The 25,369-nt window shown below is 40.8% G+C and overlaps 1 protein-coding gene across 1 annotated transcript in view; it reads right to left on the bottom strand.

Annotated features, from left to right (window-relative positions):
* VKORC1L1 (vitamin K epoxide reductase complex subunit 1 like 1) overlaps positions 1-25,369 on the bottom strand; it is a 48,503-nt gene that overhangs the window by 7,577 nt on the left and 15,557 nt on the right. Inside the window, exon 2 of the mRNA XM_036766937.1 lies at positions 970-1,079. Within this exon, the coding sequence (XP_036622832.1) occupies positions 970-1,079 (110 nt within the window). The remainder of the gene's footprint in view (positions 1-969; positions 1,080-25,369) is intronic.

Here is a 25,369-nt window from a genome sequence, read left to right as displayed (position 1 = left end):
CAGCTGCCAATCTTTATTATTTAGAGGAAGCTTTCCAACTGGGAGTTCTGAAATCACAGCTTCAGGGCAAAAACAAAACAAGACAAGACAAGACAAACAAAAAACAGTAACGTGGAACAGTGATTCTGTGTCTAGTATGGTACCAGATGCATATTATAGTATAAGGCTTGATCTACATAAATTCTAAGGAATTTACAACCTAATGAGCAAAAAATCTGAAAGTATAACATAAGTTCATTTAAAAAAACCAAAACTGAACAAAAGGAGACTAGCATAAAAAAGATATTCAACAGGAACACTCCAGCATTTAGTTTGAAGGGCCCAGAGCCTCCCACAGGTGGTCTTTCTTATGACCTGAGGTAACCAAGGAGCCACTGTCAACATGGCCAAAAACCACCAGGAAGCTGCATCAAAGGAGGTGCAATCAAGTCCCAGGGAGACCTTTATCACCTTATAGGGCAAAACTAGCCTAATTCGTGTTGAAGAGGGAGAGATAAATCCTGATACATAATGGTCCTATCATATACTAGCCCCTTGGTGGCAATGTCCTAAGGATCCTACCTAGAGGGACCTTCCTTAACTTAAAATAACATAACTTCATATCAACCAGATTACAAAGAAAACATATAAATTAGAGAAAAAAAGATTCCAAATTTATGGTATTATTTATGGTATCATGAAGATTTTCTATAACTTTAGAGAGGTTATCCTGAACATTAGAGTCTGAAAATCCTCATTTAGTCTACATATCTATGAGTTCAGCTATATTCATATTAAATGTTGGCTGAACCAATTCCCAGGTTTAATTAACACTAACCACTGCCTTAATATGTTGTGAATTGTGGGTTCTGTTATTACTCTGTTTAGTAAGTCAGACACTCCTTTTCAAAGAACATAAAAACCTATATTTTCTGGCCAAACATACTATGTACCAACAAATGGATCTTACATAACTGATTAAATACTTACCAAGTAACAGCTGTAGTATATAAAATATAAGTCCAAAAACACTGTTTGGTTCATTTATTGCACTGTCCTTTCCAAAGATGGACCCCAAAAGACCAAATCCTTGACCCCAACTGTAAAATAAGAACATCAGTAATACATTTGAATCTCCACATACTTTTAACTTAAAATAATCCCCAAGCACACCATCCAATTAAAAACAACAATCATGTTTTCTGTTCATAAATGTTTGTCAACCAACGATTGTAAAAAGAATCATTTGCCCACAGTAGAAAAATAACTTTTTAAGTTCTGTGTCAAATAAATCAGTAAAGTACTAAAATGGAAGCACTAGTTTAAATCTAGTACATTTAATAATACCGATCTGCAGATACCTCTGGACAACCACACTGATCTCACTGATTTTTAGAACTCATGCCAACTTCAGCATCTCTTGCCTTCTCATAGCAGGCCCAAAGTAATTTCTTGATAGGGATCATTATCTGCATTATCTATATTCTTAATAAAATACTTTGTCCAGTTAAACTAACCAAACGCATCCATAGTTGTACACTGAAAACTGACAAACAGATCAGACACAATGGTCAGAGACACAATGCATTTGTGGTTCTAATCTTCTAAGATTTCTTCATGTTGTTAGGGTCAACATGATGCATATTAGAAACCTGGAAAGGCAGTGTTACAGAATGGCTAGTGTGCTAGACTTGAGAGTCAGATCACCTGCCTCTGATGATTACCAGTTGTATGACTCTGGACAAGTCATTTTAACCTCTTTGAGCCTCCAGAGTTTTTTCATCTATAAAACAAAAGGATTAGACCAGATTGCCTCTACGATCCCTTCTAGCTCTAAACAGATGATTCCTTTACAAAAAAAAAAAAAACAAGAACAGAAACTTCTGGCTTCCCAAGAGACAAAACAGAAAAGACTACTATTTTTTAAAGTGTAATTTTGAAAGACAAAAACATTGTATTATATTTGAAAGACAAAAACATCATTCACCCAGACATCCACTGCTTGTTGGACAGTTTAACAATCATTTGAAGACCTGATTTAAAGTTTTCAATATTCTTCCACTTTGCAAAGAAAGAGAGGCTAAATTTTAAATATAGCACAACCTGACCTTAAACCTGACCTAACTTGATCACATTTTTTAATTTTTGAAAAATAATCTTCAAACTCTAATGATTTTGAATAAAAGAACTCTGTAACTGTAACCCTCTTGGCAAAAATCAATCAGAAAAGATTATAAATCAGTAACCAAACACTTCGAAAGGTGACAATGTGGTATACTGGAAGCAGCCCAGGACTTGGAGTCAGAGGCCCAGAGGATCCTAGTTCTGTTACTGATTACTTTCTGGTTCTCAGTTTCATGACACCTGTAAGATGATGTGGCTAAACCACATGACCACTCACTCAATCAGCCAGCCAGAATTGATCAGGTTGTCCTTCTGTGCCACACATTATGGAAACAGACAAAAACGGGACAGCATTTGCCCTAGAGGAGATTAATGATCTGTGAGGTTCTTTCTGCCTCTTTGTCTTATGATTGATCCTCCAAAGCATTCTCTTCATTTGCAAACATGATGGTGTCTGAAGCCAGACCTGACCCCCACCTGATAAACTGAGTTTGCTCACAGGCTTGTCTTAGAAGATCCCATTTTAGGGCCTACAGCCTGCAGCCCTCCCAAGGGTGACAGAAAACAAGCAGGGAGGCTGCCGACAAGCATGGAGAAGAGAGACAGTTACTGCTTCTCTAAACCAGGCAAGGGCACCCATAAATAAGATTATTTCTGAACTCAGTGAAAACATGGCACCAACCTCTACTGCACCCACAATGAATACTTGAAAAATTACTTCTTTAATGTAATTTTTGAAAAGCAGTGTGACATAGTGGAGATTCAACACGTCTTGGATTCAAGTACCACCTCTGACAGGTGCTGGCCCTATGACCTTGGGCAAGTCACTGAACCTTATCTATGCTATGGGAAACTCTGGCTGTAGGTTGCTGAGAAGATGCAACTGCATTACTAGAGAGTCTCCTCATCTGGGAGCTCCCCAAGACACCAAAAGCACAGGTCTAGGGCCTATTCCTAATGTAATTTAGGTCACTGCTCACAAACACTGAAGAGCCTTTGTGAACCAGAGTAAGCTGAAATCATAATTTAGAAATAAAAAAAAAACTTCTTAAAAAGGAGCTGGGCCTATGTCAGTCTCTGACTATTGAGCACAACTCAGGCTACCACTTTTGGCACCAAATGTTGCACTTTTCCCAAAAGCTCTTCCCTATACATGATCTCACGTGATCCTAACAGCAATCTTGGGAGAAGAGCAAAGCAAGCCTTATGTTGTCTGCCTGACATACGGAGAGACTAATCAGTTCAGAGACTTGATCCAGGTCTCACTGGAACCTGCAATTAGAATCCGAGTCTCCTAACGCTGGGGCATACTGTAAGGGAGAGAGAGAGGGATGGATGGAAGAAAAAAGGGGGAGGAGGAAAGGGAGAGAGGGGGAGGGGGAGGGGGGGAAGAGAGGGAGAGAAAGCAAGGAAGGAAGGGAGGGGCAGAAGAGAGGGAGAGGGCAGGAAAGTCAGACCTCCCTGAGAGAAAGGAGAGGGAGGAGGGGGAGAGATGGGGTGGGGTGGGGGTAGTTCTGGGCCTGCGATTTCACTGTCTTAGAAAACTCCCTTCACCAAGGCAGGTCAGCCAGCACTATCCTGCCCACTTAATGTCTTGGAGAGTTCCTTAGAGGACTCAAAGGTTAACTGACTTGAGCAGGGTCACAGTGCCAGTCTTTTTCAAAGGCAGGACTTGAACCCAGGGCTTCTTGGCTTCCAGATTCACACTCTAAATGATTAGGATAAACTATCTCTTTTACCATCGTATTGGTACAAAAACTCCTAAGAATCCTAGCAACTGCAGCCAAGCTGAATACATTGTTTACATTTCTTACAAGGTAGAAAAGACAGTAGAATTATTCTGTGAAGGGTAGAATTAGGCTCCATGCATGAAGTTAGAGCAGATAAGAGCAAAATGTAAGGAGTAACAACTTTCTAACCCTCAGCTGCCCCCAAAACAGTGCGGGAGCCTCAGAGGTAAAGGTAACACTACTAATAATAGCTGATATTTGCTAAGCCCTTGGCATACATTATCTCATTGGAGCCTCACAATACCACTTGGGGTCTTTTCCCCACTTTAGAGATAAGGAAGGCTGAGGCTCCCAGAGGAGCCATGACTTTCCCATGGGACTGAGTCAAACCCAAGTTTGTCTGACTGCAAGCGTCCAAGGTCAGCATTCTGGCCACACTACCAGTGGGGTCCCTCCCCTACCCACCGTCCCTCTCTCTGAAAATCCCTCATTACCACCCCAGACGTTGGAGTTATCAGGCCGCAGAGTTCAAGCTTTAGAAAGGGGCTGACCAAGAGGACTTTTAAGGTCCCCCTCTAGGGTAGGACTCTATGAAATATATGAAATCTTAATATATTCAAAACAGATTAACTCATTTGATTAAATATGATACTATACTCAAAGCTGTGTAAAGCACATTTTCACGAATCCCATTTTAAGTGAACTAGGGAGAAGTCTGTGGTTTGACTCAGTGTAATTCAACAGTGAATCTTCCACAGGAAAAACACCCCCCAAGGGATGCTTTTAAAACTGGGGGTGGGAGTGGCAGGGGCTGGTGGGGATCCATACAGGGTTATCTTAAGACAGTATACACCCATGCAGACATATGTTCATTTCACTTCAATACAAGCAGAATCAACAAAATGGCAACCGGAGGGGGCACATTTGTTCATCTCTCACCTAAATCTGATCTTCCTACAGTAACTTTTAAGTCAGAAACATGCAACACTTTCCCAGGGGAACAAAATAAGAAATGTTTGCGATATTTCCCTCCCGCCCCCATTTTTGCCCCTTCTTTACCCAGGCTTAAGACTAAAGGAGAAAGGTCACGTGTTGCTGGTTCTTCTGGCCATGGCAACAATTTTTCAAAACACACATATTGGTTTTGCCTTTTCTCCTACATCTTAACAGAAAAATTCAAAGCTCAACTGGCCAACCTGGCTACATTCAAAATAACTCTGGCTATGTTATACTTCACATTCTTTGAAAAATAACTCATTTAATCTTCAGGATGCCCTTTGTTTTCATAGTACATTTAGTTCCCAGAAATGCATTTCTTCTAAGAGATTGAAAAAGAGAAAAGCAGTTCAGCAAAATTAACCAACAGATTGATCATGTCTAAGCATACATGAAATGTCCCACCCCTGTAGTTCCCCACCTTTGCAATGAGAGGAAGGAGATTCATTTCATCAGTATTTCCCTGAGGTCAAGGGTGGCCATGATAATCCCACACTGCTCCACTGTATCTTTCTGCTCTTTCCATTTATGCTGTTATAGTCACTGGACATAGCTTCCTTGGTTCTGCTTTCTTTATTCTAAATCAGTCTGTACAGTGCTTCTCTGAATTCTTCATATTCACCATTCATTCTTCCAAGATGGTAATCGTCCATCACAGGTGGGGACCACAGCATATTTAGCCAAGCCCCGCTAAACAAGGGGCATCTGTCTACTTTGTGCCCAGTTCTTTGCTTCCACAATATATAAAGGACTCTTCTCTTACTGTCTTCGACCTTTGAGGTCACACATACCCAGCAGTGGGATGGATATCTGGGTCAAAAGGTATGGATAGCTGGGTCACTTTTTAAAAAGTCTCATTCCACCCTTATTTTCCAAACATTCTTCTATTCTTAAAAGATCAACCCTACTCAAATGAATTGAAGGTGAACAGCAGCAATACCCAAGAAGTTGTAACCGAGCAACCAAAAATTTGACCCTCTTTGTACCTTAGATTTTTTTTCATAACCAGTTCTTGTCACTAAAAAAGACTAAATATGAGATGACTATAACAAATGAATAAGAAAAATTTCTTTCCTTTAAATTATGTGTTTAAATATTCAAATAAACCTAAGTTCTCTGATCAATGCAATAAATAAGCATTAATTAAGAACACATCACTTGTCAGTCAGGTAGAGTGCTAAGCACAGCAGATGGGACCAAATGAACTAGGCCCTGCCCTTCAAGGCCTTCAATTTACATCTAAATGAGGGAGACAACACATATAAGCAAAATCAACACAATGATCTGGAAAGAGCATTAATGACTGGAAAGTCTGGAAAGGCCTTGGGAAGGGGGGTGGGAGGGACTTGAGCACAGAGGTGGAGGCAAGGAGGGAGGGCATTCTTGGCGTTCAGGACAGCCAGTAGCAAATCAAAGAGGTGCAAGACGGAAGGTTATGGATGGAGAACAGCGAGTACACCTGTTTGGCTGGGGCAGAAGAGCACAAGGGGCGAGAAATAGGGAATGAGCCTAGAAACACAATCTCCGGCCAGATGGTAAAGGGCTTTAAAATTTATGCTAAACAGAAGTTTGTATTTGATCCTAGAGGCAAGAAGAGCCACCGGAGCTGAGAAAAGGGATGTGGCCCCACCAGCCTTGGCAGTGCCCATTCTGAAGTTTTGTGCAGGACAGATTGGAAAGGGGGGAGGCTGGAAGCAGGGAGGGATTGGTAAGAGTCACAGGCCAGGAGAAGAGGTCTGGGGGCCAAGCCATGGCCACTAACTGGCCCCGGAGGCTGAGGAAGCATGGTGGGCCAACGTTATTCGGTGATGGGGAGGTGTTCCCTTCCTCCTCTGGAGGTGATGAGTTACAGGTGAGAAAGAAGCCTACATCATCAGATATACACTTCAGAGGCCACACAGAAGAGTTTCTATTTTGTCCTCAAGGTAATACAGAGCCCCTGGATTTGACTGTAATGTGCAATAGTACATCAATGTAATGTAATGAACAATAAATGATTGCCTCGGTTTTCTTAGCAGCTTGGACACATTTTGCCCTTGTGCTTAGCTAATCAGTTAAAACTCCCAAACCCTTTTTTCCACATGAACTCACAGGTAATTAATTTTTAAATTAAAAACTGTTGTAAACTTTATAAACTCAACAAATAGGGAGAGGAATGACTAAAACTCCCAGGTCCTAGTTAGTGCAAATAAAGAATCTCCTCAACTTGTCACATATTTTCAAAGTTATAATTACTAAAATGCAGTAACTGGACCCAGCCCAAAGGAAATATGCAGTGGGATTTTAAATAACATGACTACTTTGAAGGATTCCTCTTTTTAAAAAAAAAAAAACCACCCAGGAACTACCCATAATCTAAAAACATTTTTTTCAAAGAAAAATATATAAACCTTAAAAAAATAGAAATAACAACCTATTTGGTTTGAGATTCCTTCTAATGTCTTTTTGGTATAATTAGAAAGTTGTTTCTTTTGCTTTAAAAAAACACATAGTTATTGTCAACGTGCACATACTTCTAATTCTCTGCCTATGCTTCCATATTTCTTTTTATTCTTTCTCTATGGAAAAGGGTAAGAGACTCCGGTGGTAGAAGTTATGACATTTGGGGAACTGATTTGACCTCACCAGGGAAATTGGGATTAAAAAGTTAGCCACGCTTACCTTCCAGAGTTGCCGGTAAGATCATTCTTTGCAAATCTGCAACTCCAAAAGCTTGAATTTTTATGATTGTTATTTGTCATTTCTATAGGATAATAGTCTTGCTTTGATGTATGTTTTCTCACAAGTTATTCAGCTACTGTAATTAGACTTTAAAACCTGAATTTAGCTAAGACTTTCCATTTTTCCTTGTTAAATTTAATCTTATTTAGTGTCATAGTTTTAGCCAATCATTTGAATCTTAATTCTGCAACTCCGTGGCTGAGATACTCCTTCCAACTTTGTGCCATCTGGATCGTTTCTAAATAAGCCTTTAGGTCTTTAGGAAGCTAAAGTAACCCTCGCAGGTGGTTCGGTACTTTGTTCCTACGAGCCTCAGTTTCCTTCTCTCTAAAATGAGAGGGTTGGATGAGAAGCCTCTGAGGGCCCTTCCAGATCTGGATCTAGGGTCCTATAAATGAGGTTTGAAAAGAAAACTTACAAATCATCTTATCTGTGCATAACACCAATCTACTGATGCTATCACGACTTCCTCAGCAAGCTTTTTTATGTAATACAACTGTCTCTTTGTGTTAATTGGGTGACTGTCCCACATCCTGCAAGAGACTTTTCCCCTAGTGTAACTTTCTATTTTAGAAAACCCTTTAAAAATGTGCCAAAAGAAAGAACAAAAAACATAAAACTGAAAGCTTTGTCATTATAATGAACAAGTTTTGGCCCCAGAGAAGAGATAAGAAAATGTGCCTCCCTCCCATCTTTGCAGAGGTGGAAACTCACAACTGTGGGATACAGAATACACTAAAGCCCTGGCTTTGCTGAACTGTGGTTCTTCCCTTTCTAAAATCCAACATGCCTTAAGGTACTATCTCCATTGGTCCCTCCCACTGTAGGACAGTCAACAACAACTATTTATTCTGTTAAGGATGTACAGTGTGCCAGGCCCTATGCTAAGAGCTGGGGAAAACCTGAAGCTCCTCTAGGAACCTCCCACGCTCAGTGAGAGAAATATGCACCTTTGGGCCCAGGCTGGATAATACCTTGAAGGGGAAGGCGCTTGTAGCTTGGGGCAGGGGATGGACTGAGGAGGAACTGCACCAGAGTCTGGAAGGAAGCCAGGAAGCCTAGGTGGAGGTAAGGAAGGAGAACAGAGCAAGCAATTTATGTAGGGGGAGAGACCAGGTCAGTGCGGGGATGGGAGGGGGGCAGAGAAGGGGTCCAACACTGGGAACCTGGGGAAGCAGCAGTGTCCTTGGGGGGACGGTTTTAGGGAAAAGAGAATGAGCTCTATTTTGGAAGTCTGGAGCCATTTATAGTACATCTGGTTTAAATTGTTCGATAGGTAGAACTCAGACCTAGAACTTGGGAAAGAGACCAGAGGAGGATGTATAGATCTGAAAATCATCTGCATAGAGATAGCTAAACCCATGGAAGCAAATCAGAAACACCAAGTGAGAGCACAAAGACAGAGAAAAGAGACTAGGGCCCAGGACAGTCTTGCAGCAGACCCATGATTAGTGGGTATAGCATGGAGGAAGATTCTCCCAAAGACACTGAGGAGTTGGGAGGAGACTCAAGGAAGGGCAGATTCATGAATGCCCAGAGAAGAGAAGGGTCCTGGAAGCGAGGATGGTCAACAGTGTTGAGAGGAAGACAGCTACAGGACGATTTCAAGGTTGGCAGGAGACCCTGGTTCCAGGCCTGGCTCTTCCACTGCCTACCATCGTGACTTTGTTCAAGTTAACTTTTTGCTAGCCTCAGTTGCTTCAACTATAAAATGAAGATAAAATTGCTTATAACCTCTAGATATGGTTAAAAGTGTCAGATGAGATAACGTACACAGAGGACTTTACAAATCTTAAAGAGCTATACGTAAATTTAAGCCATGATTTGGTCGTAATGGAAGAAAACAACACTGATTATTTCTTTGGATTTATTTTATGTGGTTGATGTACAATTATATAAATTTGTTTCTATAAAATATGGCTTCCCAGAGGCTTTATAATCGTAACAATGTAATTAAAAATAATTTTAGCAGATTTGTTGAATCAAAGCACTATTCCAGGGATACATGTGATGATCTAAATGAAAAGAATTGGGCAGCTAGGTGGCGCAGTGAGTAGAGCACCAGTCCTGCAGTCAGGAGGACCTGAGTTCAAATCTAGCCTCAGACACCTGACACACTTACTAGCTGTGTGACCTTGGGCAAGTCACTTAACCCCAACTACCCTGCCTTCCCCCCTGCAAAACAAAAAAACAAACAAAAAAAATGACATCTAAATGAAAAGAATTACAGGGAACTGAGCCAAATACATAGGAATACAAGCCATTCCCCAATTGAGAAATGGTCAAAGGATATGTACAGGCAGTTTTCAGAGGAGGAAATTAAAGCTATCTATAGGCATATGAAAAAATGTTCTGGATCACTACTGATTAGAGAAATGCAAATCAAAACAACTCTCAGATACCACATCTCTCCTGTCAGATTGGCTAAAATAACAAAACAGGAAAATGATAAATGCTGGAAAGGATGTGGGGAAATTGGAACATTGTTACATTGCTGGTGGAGTTGTGAGCTGATCCAGCCATTTTGGAGAGCAGTTTGGAACTATGCCCAAAGGGCTACAGAAATGTTCATACCCTTTGACCCAGCAATACCACTTCTAGGGTTGTATCCCAAACAAATCACACAAGAGGGAAAGGGACCCATATGTACAAAAATATTTATAGCGGCTCTCTTTGTGGTAGCCAAGAATTGGAAATCAAAGGGATGCCCATCAATTGGGGAATGGCTGAACAAGCTGTGGTATATGAAGGTGATGGAATACTATTGTGCCATAAGAAATGGGGATGATACGGACTTCGTAACAACCTGGAAAAACCTACACGACATAATGCTGAGTGAGCGGAGCAGAGCCAGGAGAACGTTGTACACAACCACAGGTATATGGATTCCGTGAGGACCAACCCTGACAGACTTCGCTCTTCTCAGCAACGCAAGGTGCAAGGACAACTCCAGGGGATTCACGATGGAGAATGCTATCTTCATCCAGAGAAAGAACTGTGAAGCTTGAATGCAGATTGAGGCACACTACATGCTCGCCTTTTTTCTTCTCTTTTGTTTTTGGGTTTTTTTTTTTTTGGTTCTGTCTCTTCTTTCTCATGATTCATTCCATTGGTCGTAATTCTTCTCCACAACTTGACTAGTGTATAAATTAATTCAATGCGAAGTTATACATGACAGTTATATGAGATTCCAGGCTGTCTTGGGGAGGGAGGGGAGAAAATCAGGAACTCAAAACTATGTAGAACCGTGTGTGGTAAACTAAAAATAAATAAAAAAACAAAACAAAAAAAATAAATGAAAAGAATTTATCATAACCTGCAAATTCATTATTAGAAATGCTGGGCTTAGAGGCGTTCAATTGATAACTGAACTGAAATAGGGTCTAATCAAGAACAAAGATCAGACAAAGAAAATGAACAGGGTTGAAACTCCATTTTTATACCCAGAAGCACACTGGAATTCTGTGATCTCATGAAGGTTTCACTTACAAACCCACATGGGACAGATGAAAAGGGAATTAGAAAAAAGATCTGTTGTAAACAAGACTTTAGTTATTTCCCTTAAACAACATTTAAAAAAAAATAAACCATCTCTTACTGGTTCGTTCCAGGTTGTTGCCCTATCTTTCTCTAGGGAATGCTTTCTTATAATAAAGAATTGCAGTTAAGCAAAACAAACCAATGTGTCTGATGATGGATGCTTTACTTCCTTTTTTAAAAATAATCTTTATTATTTAGTTTTAGCATTCTTTTCTTTTTATATTCCAAGTTCCAAATGCTCTCTCTCCCGTCCTTCCTCCACTCACTAAGAAGGTAAGCACTATATCAATTATACATATGACATCAGGCAAAATATTTCCATATTAGCCAAATGGGGGGGGGCAGGGCAATTGGGGTTAAGTGACTTGCCCAAGGTCACACAGCTAGTACATGTCAAGTGTCTGAGGCTGGATTTGAACTCAGGTCCTCCTGACTCCAGGGCCTGTGCTCTACTCACTGCGCCACCTAGCTGCCCCATAGCCAATTTTTTTTAAAAGCAAGCAAAATAAAGTGAGAATTATACTTCAACTTGCACTCAGAGTTCATCAGTTCTCACTCAGGAGGTAGATGGCATTTTTTCATCATAAGTCCTCTGGAACTGTCATGCATCACTGTTGATCAAAGCAGTCAAGTCTTTCACAGCGGATCATCATTACAACACTGCTCTTCCTGTGCACAAGGATCTCCTGGTTCTCACTTCACTTAGCATCAGTTCATATAGGTCTGGTCCTGTTTTTTCTCAAACCACCCCCCCTTGCCATTTCCCACAGCATATCCCCTTAATTTCCAATTAATTCTTTGCCACCACAAGAGCTTCTATAAATATTTTTGTACATATAGGTCTTTTCTTTTTCCTTTGATCTCTTGGGATATTGACCTAGTCATGCTATTACTGCATCAAAGGGTGCATAGTTTTATACCCTTTGGGCCATAGTCTTTTATAGGTATATTGGTAATTAAGGTGGGGCTTAAGGTGGGACTTTGGTACCATTTTCTCTTTTAGAATGCTAAAGTAATCAAGTGCCTTTGATTAAGCCTTACTAGGTGCAAAGCCCCAGGCCCACACCCTTCTGCTGATCAGGTATGAAGCCCTTCAGACCCTAAGAAGGGTATATAAACTCAGAGTTTAGCATTTTGTTTGGGGGTTCTCACTCACTGGAAGAGTGGTGATGTGGAGACCCTGGGTAGCTGCTGAAGCCCATCCCACCCCCACCCCCGGCTCTGAAGAAAACCCAGATGTTGGTGCTTCTCTTTTTGGTAACTATGTGATGTCTTGATGAGACAAAGCCTGTCTGTTGAACTGTGTTATTTGATCTGTTGATATTTTCTATTTGTAATTTCTATTGTATTTGCTCTGAAGTTCAGGGTGCTAGCTTTTCCTCCTGAACTAAGTGAATGATATATGCATGTTTAATCAAAATGAGATTGTTAAGTCCTTGAAGTTGCTTTCCTTAGAAAAGCAGATCAAAGAACCCATGCTAGCAGCTCTTATTGCTGGTCTTGTTGGGTCTTACATCTCAGCAGCAGCTGCAAGCCACATTGTTGTTACAATAGGCCCTTTGGGCCTAGTTCTAAATTGTTCTCCAGAATAGTTGGACCAGTTCACAAATCTACCACAATTCATTAGTGCACCTATTTTTCTCCCATCCCCTCCAGCATTTGTCATTTCTGATAGGTGTGAGGTGATACTTCAAAGTTGTTTTAATTAGCCTTTCTCTAATCAATAGTGATTTAGAATATTTTTTCATGACTATAGTTTTGGTTTCTTCTGAAAGATTGCGTTTATATCCTTTGACCATTTATCAACTGGGGAATGGCTCTTATTTTGAAAATTTTGACTAAGTTCTCTCTATATATTTAAGAAATGAAGTCTTTATTAGAGAAACTTGTGGTAAACATTTCTGTTATAACTTCAATGTCTATGGTACCTTTAAGCAAAATGTAGTTTCCCTGATTATCTCTTTTAATTATGTTTGTTTTTGCTCTGAGATCGTGATTGCCACCCCTGGCCTCTTTACTTCAGCTGAAGCATATTAGATTATGCTCCAGCCCTTTATTTGAACTATTTGTGTGTCTTTCTGTTCCAAATGTATTTCCTGTAAACAATATATTGTTGGATTCTGGTTTCTAATCTATTCTGCTGTCCACTTCAGTTTTTATGGGTGAGCTCATCCCATTTACATTTACAGTTATGATTACCAACTGTGTATTTCCCTCCATCCCATTTTCTTCTGTTTCTTCTTTTTTTATCCTATCCTTCTTCAAATCTATTTTGCTTCTACCCCTAGCTCCCTTAATCTGTCCCCTCTTTCATCAGCCCTCCCCAACCTCCTTATCTTATCCCCTTCCCCTTCTATTTCCCTATTGGGTAAGTTACATTTTTATGTACAACTGAGTATATATATTCTTCCCCCTTTGAATTAATGCTGATGAGAGTGAGATTCAAGCATTGCCCACCACCGTCCCATTTTCCTCTCCCCTGTAAAAGCTCTTCCTTGTGTGCCTCTCTTATATGAGAAAATTTCCCCCATTATAGCTCTCCCTTCCCTCGTCTCCCAGTGCTCCCCTCTTTCTTACCCCTTCATTTTTTGGGGGCAGGGGGAATCATTCCAACATAACTGACTCACCCATGACCTCTATCCATGTAAACATCTAACTGCCCTAATAATAATAAAGTTCTTAGTAGTGACATGTATCATCTTCCTGTATGAAATATAAAAATGGTTTAACTTTATTGAGACCCTTATGATTACACTCTCATTTTACTTTTTTGTGCTTGTCAAGAGTCTTCTGCTTGAATGTCAAAGTTTCTATTTAGGTCTGGTCTTTTCATCAAGAATGCCTGAAAGTCCTCATTTTCATTAAATGTCCAATTTTTATCTGTTCTTTTTTCTCCTCAGTTTTGCCGTTTAGGTTACTCTTGATTGTAATCTGGACTCCATCTTCTAGCATATCATATTCCAAGTCCTCTGCACCTTTAACATGGAAGCCACTAAGTGATCCTGAATGTGGTTCCACAATATCTGAATTGTTTCTTTCTGGCTGCTTGCAGTATTTTCTCCTTGACCTGGGAGCTCTGGAATTTGGCTGTAACATTCCTGGGAGTTTTCATTTGGGGATCTTTTTTATTAGGTGAGCAGTAGATTCTTTCAATGTCAATTTTACCTTCTGGATCTAAGATATCAGGGCAGTTTTCCATGATCATTTCTTGAAATATGATGTCTTGGATCTTTCTTTGATCATGGCTTTCAAGTAGCCCAATAATTCTTAAGTTATCTCTCCTGAATATATTTTCTAGTTTTTTCTGATGAGATATTTTACATTTTCTTCTATTTTTTCATTCTTTTGATTATTGTTTCTTGATGTCTCATGAGTCAATAGCTTCTGCCTTTCTAATCATAATTTTTAAGGAGTTATTTTCTTCAATGATATATTGTACCTCTATTTCCATTTGGCCAATTTTGTTTTTTAAGGAGTTTTTTTCTTCAATGAATTTTTTTGCCTCTTTTATCATTAGGCCAATTCTGTTTTTTAAGGTAATATTTTCTTCAGTATTTTTAGTGCCTCTTTTACCAAGCTGTTAATCTTCTCTTCATAATTTTCTTGCATCACTCTCTTTCTTTTCCCAATTTTTCCTCTACCACACTTATCTTTTTCTTTAACTCTTCCAGAAATTCTTGTTGGGCTTGGGTCCAGTTAGCATTTTCTTTGATGTTTTGTTTTTAACTCTTTTCATACATTGTTGTCTTCTTCTGAGTATCTTGGTCTTCCCTGCCACCTTAGTACCTTTTGATGGTCAAATTTTTTTTTGCTCTTTCTCATTTCCTCAGCCTATTTCTTGACTTTGAAATTTATGTTGGGTTATGTGGGCTCTGCTTGTGTAGGGTTGGGCAGACATGTCCCAAGCTTCAGGCTTTTTCATGCTGCTGTTTTCAGGGCTAGTCCTGGGAGTCCTGCAGATGCTTCCAAAGTGGTGTGATCCTGGAAGAGGTGTGGTCACTGCCCTCCTGGTCTGTCCTCTGGTCTTTACCCAGGAAGGGCCTTGCTCCCCTGCAGCCACAAGGGCCAGCACTCCTCTTTGCCTTTGAATTGCGAGCAGGACCCTGCTCCCTTGTGACCAATCCCCAGCACTCCTCTATGTCTTGAAACTGTGACCCAGAACTGCATATGAGCAATAGAGTTGCCATTAGTAAGCATTGTATTCAGTGCCAGCAAAGGGTCCCCTGTAAAAATCTTTCTGAACAATTGTCTAACCCCTTTACAGCTGTCTCTAGACCAAGAGCTCCCAAAGGTCCCCCTGCAGTTGCTGCTCCTGCTGCCCTGTACGTGGGTTCTAGACAAGCTTCCACCCAGGTGTCGTAAACTTCTCCTGCCAACCTCCTAAGTTTCCTTAGGACAGAAAAATGGTCTTACCCTGACCTTTTGTTGGCTCTGCTGCTCCAAAATTGGATTTAAGACATCATTTTAAAGTTGTTTAGAGGGGAATATGTTGATAGAGTTCAGCTGGATTGCCTTTATTCACCATCTTGGCTCTGTATGCTTTATTTCTCACCTGTAATTCATCACCTCAAGAAGAGGAAGGGAACATGTCACCATCACTGAATATCACTAACCCTTCATGCTTCCTCAGCCCCCAGGGCCAGTCAGAGGCCATGTCTTATCAAGTAGGATCTCCCCACCATCTCTCCAGTTAGCCCCCAGCCCTCATCCCCTGTCCTATAACTCTTACAAAGCCCTCCCCCTCCCTATCTCTAGCCTCTCACATTTCCAATCCATCCTCCACAGAGCTTCAGAATGGGCATTACCAAGACCCAAGACTGGTGGGGCCACTCCCCTCTTCTCAAAACTCCAGTGACTCTTCTTGCTTCTAGGATCAAAGACAAACTTTTCTGTCTGGCATTTAAAGCCCTTTACCATCTGGCTGGAGATTGTCTTTCGAGGCCCATTTTCCCTATTTCTCCCCCCATTATACTCCCTCTTTTATACTCCAGCCAAAGAGGCCTCCTTGCTGCTTACTGCTGGTCTGTTTTAACTGTATTTCTTCATTAGGAGAAAGCATTCTCTTGAGGAAGGTATAACAACAATGTAAAAAAATAAAAATCAGTAGAAGTTATTTACTTTTTTTAAGTGTTAAGGAAAACTGATAAAAATCTATTTTTAAAAAAGAATTTTACAGTTTCCAAAACACCTTAATTTGATCTTCACAACCCTTGGCAGAACAGATAGCATGATTTCTATCTTATAGATAAGAAAATGAAGTTAAGTGAGTTGTCCAAGTCCATGCAGCCATTAAGTAGTAGGTACACCTGGGGGTCTAGAACCCAGGGAAGAGGAAAAGAAGACAGAAAGGAGGAGAAGGGTGGAGAAAGAAGCATAATTTAAACAATTTAAAACACTGTCACAGGAGATAACAGCATCACCCACCTGCACATTAGTCTAAAAGAGTAATTTGTCCTTAGAAGAGAAAAAGATGCTTCCAAGTCAAATGTTCAATGTTCAAAGCCCAAACAACTTAATATTTTACTACTTAGAGTTGCAAACTTCTGTTCATCTTGACTGGCAGTACTTCTAATTCTATTTGGAGACTTAAAAGATTTTTCTTGGAAAGTACTAGAAATAACATTGAAAATTAAAGCTGGAAGAAACCTGAAGATCCTTTAGTCCAAACCTGTCCTTATATTTCTAAGATTTTTTGCAGTTAACAAGCATTTATTTGCTTTCTCTCCCATCCCCCAATTAGAAGGAAAAAACAACACTAAAAGCCTTATAACAATACCCATATTTAGGGCAAAATAAATCCCGAAATTGACTAAGTCCATAAATATATGCCTTACTCTGCATCTTATTTTTTTTTTTGCAGGGGGGGAGGCAGGGCAATTGCGGGTTAAATGACTTGCCCAAGGTCACACAGCTAGCAGGTGTGTCAAGTGTCTGAGGGCACATTTGAACTCAAGTCCTCCTGACTCCAGGACTGGTGCTCTACTCACTGCGCCACCTTGCTGCCCCTCTCAATCTGCATCTTGACCCCCTCACCACTTTATCAGGGAGGGGGTCAAACCCCTCATTTTATAGAAAAGGGAAAATTAAAGATTTTAATAGAGATTACACTATTTTCCCAAGGTCTTTCTGCATAAAGTTTCACTTAGTCCCATGTTTAATCATACTCTTTTTACATTAGTTTATGATAGTAGCTAAAGAATATTTTAAGGATTGCAAAGTGCTTTACAAATGTCTCATTTTATCCTGTCCACCCTTCAGGGTAGGTGCTATTATCCCCATTTTACATCTGAGACAACTGAGATAGAAGTCAGGTGACTTGCTCAGGATCATACAACTAGTAAATACCTGAGGCCAAATTTGAACTCAGGTCTTGACTCCAGACCTAGCATTCTATCCACTGTGCCATCTAGCTGCCTAGATCACGTGAAACTTCATTAAATATAGCAGAAAAAAAAAAGTTTCCCAATTTAAAAGATGCTCTCTGTATTGGTCTAAGGGAATAATACACCGCCCCAGTTTCAATGGAACTGTGCTGCTTCTGGAATGGGAGGTTTGAGAATCACTGTTTGTAAGCATTTATGATTTCTTTATACAGTGGCTACATTTATACCTTACCTTTGCTAGGAATAGCACGATCACTGTAATCTCTCACTCAAGTGAGGATTAAACTGAAATGAGCAACAGGCTAAAATAAATACAACTTAAATCATCTCCCCCCAAACTGCAGTAATTTGGGCCTCACCTCTCTTCTGAATGAAGCTCCATGAATAAAGCCCACAGTTCCAGACATCTAGCTACCAGCCAACCTCAGACTGGGAAAAGATGGTTGTTGAGCTTCCCATTTCTGATGGAAATTCCTTTACAACAACTCAGCAGAGCATAGAGAATGTATGCAGAGAATTCCTAAGCCCCACAACTACAAATGGGGGGGAGGAAGCTCCACCGTCCTGAATTATGTGCGTTAGTACTACAAGAAAAGAAAGGAGGAAAGGAACATTGCAAGATATCCAAAAAGGAACCATGCTTCTTAACAAGACAAACTGACCGCAAAATTCCTTTGGGTTTTTAAACTTATGAATCCTTACAAACAAGGGAAAGACTTTCATTGTCTCCCAATGCCAAGTGCCCTATAATCTCAATAAATGTTAGATTTTAATGGTAGGAACAGAGACTGGTAGAAGGAACCATTCTTTCAACAAGAACTAAGGCATTAAAAAACCAACACCCACTCCTTCACATCTAACTTCAACCTTGATCCTATTTAACCCAATTACTGCTTTGAGATCTGCTATTCCACTAATGAATGACAACTAGAAAGATATAAGTTACTATTAAATCTTGTAAAATTTCATGATGTGACTGATTCGTAGTCTTTGTTCCACCTTCGGCTGATACCGATAACACTGTAATTTGACAGGTCACGTAGCACCCTCGTGCCTCAGTGTCCTGGGTAATATGGGGGATAGTACTCACCCATCTTTCTCACAGGGCTACAGACCATGGTAAAGACAAAATGAGAACGTATTTGGAAAAGTTTCTTAAAAGGGAAAACAATATTACTATCAGTACTGTTATCATTATTAGTATTAGTTAGGATAACTAATAGTAAATGTTCCAAGTCCAAAATTTTATTACCGTCATCATAATTACTCTAAGGCAGAATAATTATGACAAAAGTACATCTACTCCCCAAAGCACACAGGACATATATTTTAGGACGCTTCTTGAAAAAGCAACTCACAAAATGAAAAATAATCATATTCAGACTTCAAGGATGCAGAGCTTTTTTTACTGGTTAAAAGTCAGAAAAGCAACACACCCTAAGTCAACTCAGAGTACTGAAAGGAGTTTGTTGGGGGTTCAGAAGTTTTTACACCAGAGAAATGATCGAGAATCAGCATCAATCCTGATGTAAACATTCTACCCAAATCAACCCCAGATTTCAAACTTACCTCCTTGGCTCAATTTTACCTTATCAAGATCCCAGGAGTTAATGAGCCAAAAGGGGCCTATTCATATACAAGAATCCTTCCTTTTCTCTATAATATTGGCTATGGACCTTCAAAGAATTCAACAACAACAGCTTGCTACCACCAACTGCCAAACAGCAATCTGCTACAGCAGGGGGCTTATTAGTATATTCAGGAATCCATCTTTCAGCAACAATATCCACAACTCCACTTTGTTTCCCAAACTAGTTCCCGCTACAAGTGCTCAAGCTACACTATCAGCAGATTATAAAAATATGGTTAATGAGCAAGTTGGTTTAAGAGTTGACCTGCCACATAAGAGGGGTACACAACATGATCGAAAGGTTTCTTCTCAATATCAATCAATTACTAAAGGAATGCATACATCAGGAAAAGTCAAGAATTTGCGCTAATGCCTGGTCCTATCTATACTGTAAGCCACCAGTGACTCACTGCTTTACATTAAGGTTCTATCATAAGATCTGAAACCAAACTCAATTTGTACATAACCATGCCCAGCTGCTGTATAAGAAGTTCCCTAAAGAACAACAGGATCTTTGTAGCAAAACTCTCAGATAATGGTGATTCTCAAGATCTACAGAAAACAAACACAAATAGGTAAAACCAAAAGCCATTCCCCAATGGAAAAGTCATCAAAGGATAGGCACAAACAGCCCTCAAAAGAAATGCCAACTATTAGCCATCACATGAAATACCCACTCTGAGTCATCATGAAGGGGAATAAAAATTAAAACTACAGAGGTTTCCCCTGACACTGAAAACTGACAAAGATGCCATGACAAAAGATGGAACTGTCTATGTTTGCGGGGAGTGGGGCACAACAGGGAAGAGGCCCAATAAATACAATGGTCTGATCCAACCATTCTGGAAAGCAATTTGGAAATATGCTAAGCAAGCAATTAAAAGAATCCACAGCCTTTGACCCATAAATTAAACCGTTAGGCATATACCCCCCCCAAAGAGCTCAAAGAAAGAAAGCATCCCACACTTAACCAAAATATTCACAGCAGGGCTTTCTTCATGGTAACCAAAACCCAGAAACAAAGTAGATGTCCCTCATTGGGGACTAGCTAAACAAATTGTGGCATCTGTGAAAATAATAGAATGTAATGGAATATTGTTGCTCCATAAGAAATGGTGAACATGAAGAATACAGAGAAGTGAAAATTTTTATGAATTAATACAAAATAAAGTGAGCAGAACTGGGCAAACAATACACACAATCACCACAATGATGTATAGGAAAAGAATGATGATGGCAAATTTTCAATTGAATGCTGTGAAGTTATACTGACCAAGCTTAGCTCCAAAGAAGGGCTAGGAAAAATTACCTCACTCCCTGCTTTGCAGAAATGGGAACCTACGGGGATGGAACACTACAGATAATGTGGGACGCAGGTGATGGGTTTGTCGAATGGTTTTCTTTGCTATATAAGGGAAGGCACCCTGGCTAGCGAAGATACTCTGGGCAGGGACCAAAATGGAAAATGAAGGTGACAGAAATCCAAAAGCTATCACTGACAGTTTTATATTTGAAAGAACAAGTACGAGCAAAGAGCATTGCCAAGATACCCAACAATGGACAACCCAACTCAACTTTGTTTTTTTTAATCATAACTCTCACTTCTGAATTCTCAAATAAGGTTCAATAATCACATGACAGTGGCATAAAAATAGCCTGAAAATTCAATCAGTGCTGAATGCTTATACTATTGAGGGGGGAGAAAACAAATATTTCCCGAACTTAGTTACTGAACCCAACCTCTTGAAAAACAGCAAAATTGGGCACTGTGACTTAAAAAAAAATTTATCACACCTCCCCAATATCACACTGCTCCCCTCAACATTTAGACAGACAATCTTAGAATCTGAATTGAAACATAGGCTATGAAAGGGATCAAAGATTTAGAGCCAAGTGTGCTTAGAGGTAAATGTTTTAAAAACGAAGACCCTAGGTCCAAGTGAGAGGAAGTGACCTTCCCGATGTTAGGCACCTCCAAGCAGTCTCTGGTTCTAAACTGATAATCCTCTGACTCCAGATCCAGTCTCATGGCCATTGCAACAGACTGTCTCAATTAACGAGCATGTGGACACCCAAACCCAATGTGACTGTATCTAAGACAATTCTATCTCAGTTCCTTGTTTAACAAACCCCAGAAATGGTCAAAATGGCCAACTATCAGACCTTTTCTGTATCAGCAGGTTGGAGCTGTCAAGGTCCCTGGGGCCACAGAAAGCACGTAGCCAGCTCCACTGGGTCTGCAGTCAGGGCCCATCTGTCCTGGCAGCTGAGTGACCCCATGACATTTCCTGCTGTAACTATCAAGCTTTGGGCAGAAGAGCCCAGAGCAGAGGTAATAAAAGACAGCTTGCCGCTGCCTATTGGGCAGGTGGCACTAAGCCAGCAAGGCTGGGAGCGAAGGACCTCAGCTGTCTCAACGTGGCTTAAAGGAGAGTGGTTTAGTTCATGGGATTTTATTCTGTTTTACATGTGATTGTGCTTAAATCAAAGGATGCCTATCTCAAAAAATGTTTTTCTCACAAGTTTAGATAATTGAAAACAATACAACCTGAGCCAAAATAAACCTAGACACAAAGAAACATATGCTTGATAACTACTCTATGAAGGAAAAAGATGTATTCGCTGCTATGACACACTTCATCAGAAACTTCCTAAGCACCCAAGGAAGTGAGTCAGGGCTTAGAGAGAGAAGGGAAAGCAGTCTGGTCTGGTGCTAACAGGAACCAGGGATCAAGACTAGCCCCAACTCTGGGTCCTTGGATAAAGCCCCTCTTTGGGCTTTACTGAGGTTCACCATTGGTCAAATGAAAGGGTGTACCAACTGATCTCTAAGGGCCCCTCTAACTACGATCCTCTGACATCACATCTACAAAAAACGCTAAGAAACATAAGCTAAACTAACATCAAGGGTGCCAAGAAACTTATGTCACAAACAAGAAGCTTGTGGCAGATGGGAGAGAAAGGTAAAAGATAGGTTTGTGAAAGGAGAAGGGCAGAAACTGAGCCTGGAGAGTGGCAGGAAAAGGGCCAGGGTGAAATGAAAAAAGCTCTGGAGGAAGTGATGGGGAAAGAGGGAGAAGAGGAGTAAGGAGATGACCTGGAAGACAGGTTCATCCATCCCCAAGAGCAGCCTAGGGATGCCTGGGACCCTTTGGACTGTCTTTGGAAACCCTATGTCTAGAAGAAATGTTAGCAGTTATGGGCTAATGTGGCTTGTCATTATGACAGAGCACTCAAAGAGAGAATGTACCTGGCCTATGTCACTAGAGGTAGGAGGATATAAGACCCTCTGGGATCTAATTTGGACAAACCCTATTTGAAGTCCTGGGTTTAGATCCAAGCAAGAGAGTATTAGGAAAGACCCAGACAAGTTGAAGTATGTCCAGAGGAGAGAGACCAATAGAGTAAAGGGGCTTGAAACTGACTCCATTCTACTCAAAAAGTTATTATGAAGATGTCTATGCACCAGGAACTGTCATAAAGTAAGGATACAATGAGAGAAAGCAAAAAACCCTAGAGGAGCTCTAGGAGAGGAGACTTCAGGGAAGAAGAATTCACCTTGTTTTGCATGGCCCAGAGGGCAGCCTAAGAAAGGAATGAAGAAGCACCCCCAAGCAGCCCCCGCCTTCGTCACCACCACATCCAAGGGCTCCTTCACCCTGCCTTTCTCCTTCCATGGTCTCCTGCACGCTTAGCACGGTGTCTGGAAAATAAGGATTCTATAGTAAATGCCTTTGCATTCACCCCACAGAGCTTTCTCCCCTTTCCTTCCCCTGGAAGGCCTGTAGTCAGATGAGACAGAAGCAGCAGCCCTGCCTTGGGGGGCCTAGAACTGGGAGGGGCAGAAGCCCAGAACAGACCTATCCCAGGCTGATCTTGGTTTGATAGGAAAAAACATTCTACCAAGTCACAGGTATGCAAAGGTGGAGTTCGCTGCCTGGGGAAGTAATGGGCTTTTGTCACTGGAAGTCTTCAAACAGAAGGCAAATGGCCAGTACTTGGACTAGGCAGATAAGATTCTAGTTGTTATGTGGTCCTGTAAGTGTGTGACTCCTGATGTCCTTTCAAAGGCTCCCTGATCCTTCAAAATAGCCACACCTGGTTTCTGAAACTTGAAATTCCTCTAATAAAGGGAAAAGATTTTTTTGCATTATATTTTACATTTATTCTTTTTCTATTATTTTTTTTTTATTTTTAGTTTACAACACTCGGTTCTACATACTTTTCCAGATTTTCTTCCCTCCCCAAAACGGCATGGAATCCCACATAACTTCCACATAGAACTTCGCACTGAATTAATTTACACACTAGTCAACTTGTGGAGAAGAATTACGACCAATGGAATGAATCATGAGAAAGAAGAAATGGAACCAAAAAAAAAAGCAACCCAAAAGTAAAAACAAAAGAGAGAAAAAAAGTGGGGTGAAGGAGAGCATGAAGTGTGCCTCAATCAGCATTCATACTTCATAGTTCTTTCTCTGGCTGTAGATAGCATCCTCCATCGTGAGTCCTTTGGAGTTGTCTTTGTACCTTGTGTGGCTGAGAAGAGCAAAGTCTGTCAGGGTTGGTACTCACAGAATCCATATATCTGTGGTTGTGTACAATGTTCTCCTGGCTCTGCTCCGCTCACTCAGCATTATGTCGTGTAGGTTTTTCCAGGTTGTTAGGAAGTCCATATCATCCCCATTTCTTATGGCACAATAGTATTCCATCACCTTCATATACCACAGCTTGTTCAGCCATTCCCCCATTGATGGGCATCCCTTCAATTTCCAATTCTTTGCTACCACAAAAAGAGCCACTATAAATATTTTTGTACATATGAGTCCTTTTCCCACTTGTGTGATCTCTTTGGGATACAGCCCTAGAAGTGGTATTGCTGGGTCAAAGGTATGAACATTTTTATAGCCCTTTGGGCATAGTTCCAAATTGCTCTCCAAAATGGCTGGATCAGTTCACAACTCCACCAGCAATGTAACAATGTTCCAATTTTCCCACATCCTCTCCAGCATTTATCATTTTCTTGTTTTGTTATTTTAGCCAATCTGACAGGAGATTTGTAATTCCTGTATCCAGAATTAGCCAAATGCTAAAACACAAATTATTAATATGAATTTCCATTAAAGTACAACCAGCCAATTAATCAATGTCTAGAAAGTGGTTATTGGATTCTTCCCTGTTCTACCAGAAGACAAGGCAGAGAGGGTCTGAGTCTCTGAAAGAAGGATTTTTTGTAAACTTTTGAGGAGGGGGTGGAGGAGAAGGGTGCAGAAAGGGAGGGTGTTTAACTGACTTAAGAACCTTCACAACTCTGCCTGAAATCTGGCCCCATTTACATTCAAATGAAGGCAGTTCTGCTCATTTTTTAAAAAACTAAGATGATTTCACTCCAAAGCTATTTCTTAATCAAGGTATTCCAGTAATCTACTAACCTCAAAGCAGGAACAAGTGATAAATAAGGCTGGGAGGAAGTCAAAGAAAGTGGGAGCTGGCACAGAACATTAAGCTCCTTGAGGGCAGAGGCTGTCTTACTCTCTCTAGGCCCTTAGTAGACGTATAATAAAATGCTGGTTAACTGACAACGGAAAATCAGGAAGAGTCAAATCTGCTCCAAGGTTGGCTTTTTAAAGGCCAGGAGGCCTGGCTCCAACCCAGGTAGATGCCCTGCCCAGACAAGAACTTTGTTATCACTCCTCAACATCAAACACCACTGAGCTAAGGTGGTTACCAAAAATTATCTGTGAGAGCAAGACAAATGGCCAAGGGCCAGGTCAATGTGGCATCTATTACCTTTTGGTCAGTTTTACCTACAGGAACTACAAAAGCAAAATCCCTCTCATACACATTTCTGTTTCAGCATCAATAAAGCTGGGGAGGAGAAGAAGCCTCAAACCTCATGCCATTGCAGGGACAGGGACTGGGCTTCTGCCTTAATGAAGACACATGGAATTCCTGGTTGAGGAAACACCATCTCTTAACACGGAATAGCAGCTTCTCTGCACCAGGCAGTCAAGTGATTTGCTCAGGGTCCCAGAGCCAACATGTGGCAGAAGTGGTCCTTGAGCCTAGGTCTTCCTGGCTCTCCACCAACACCCTCTGCCTGAGGTGACAGGAGAGAAGCAATCCAGACCAGGGCGGGGGGCGGGAGTGATAGAGACCACATGTACCTACAGCAGTGTACTCAGTTTGGGACGCTGACAGGCTAGAGCGGCTCTAAGTCTCCCTACTTCTCTCCAGTCCTATATTACTAACTGCCTATGTCCTAT

Source organism: Trichosurus vulpecula, chromosome 7, assembly GCF_011100635.1.
Source record: "Trichosurus vulpecula isolate mTriVul1 chromosome 7, mTriVul1.pri, whole genome shotgun sequence".
Taxonomy (NCBI): Eukaryota; Metazoa; Chordata; class Mammalia; order Diprotodontia; family Phalangeridae; genus Trichosurus; species Trichosurus vulpecula.
Note: the sequence above shows the minus strand (reverse complement) of the source record. Positions and strands in the feature narration are given on the sequence as shown.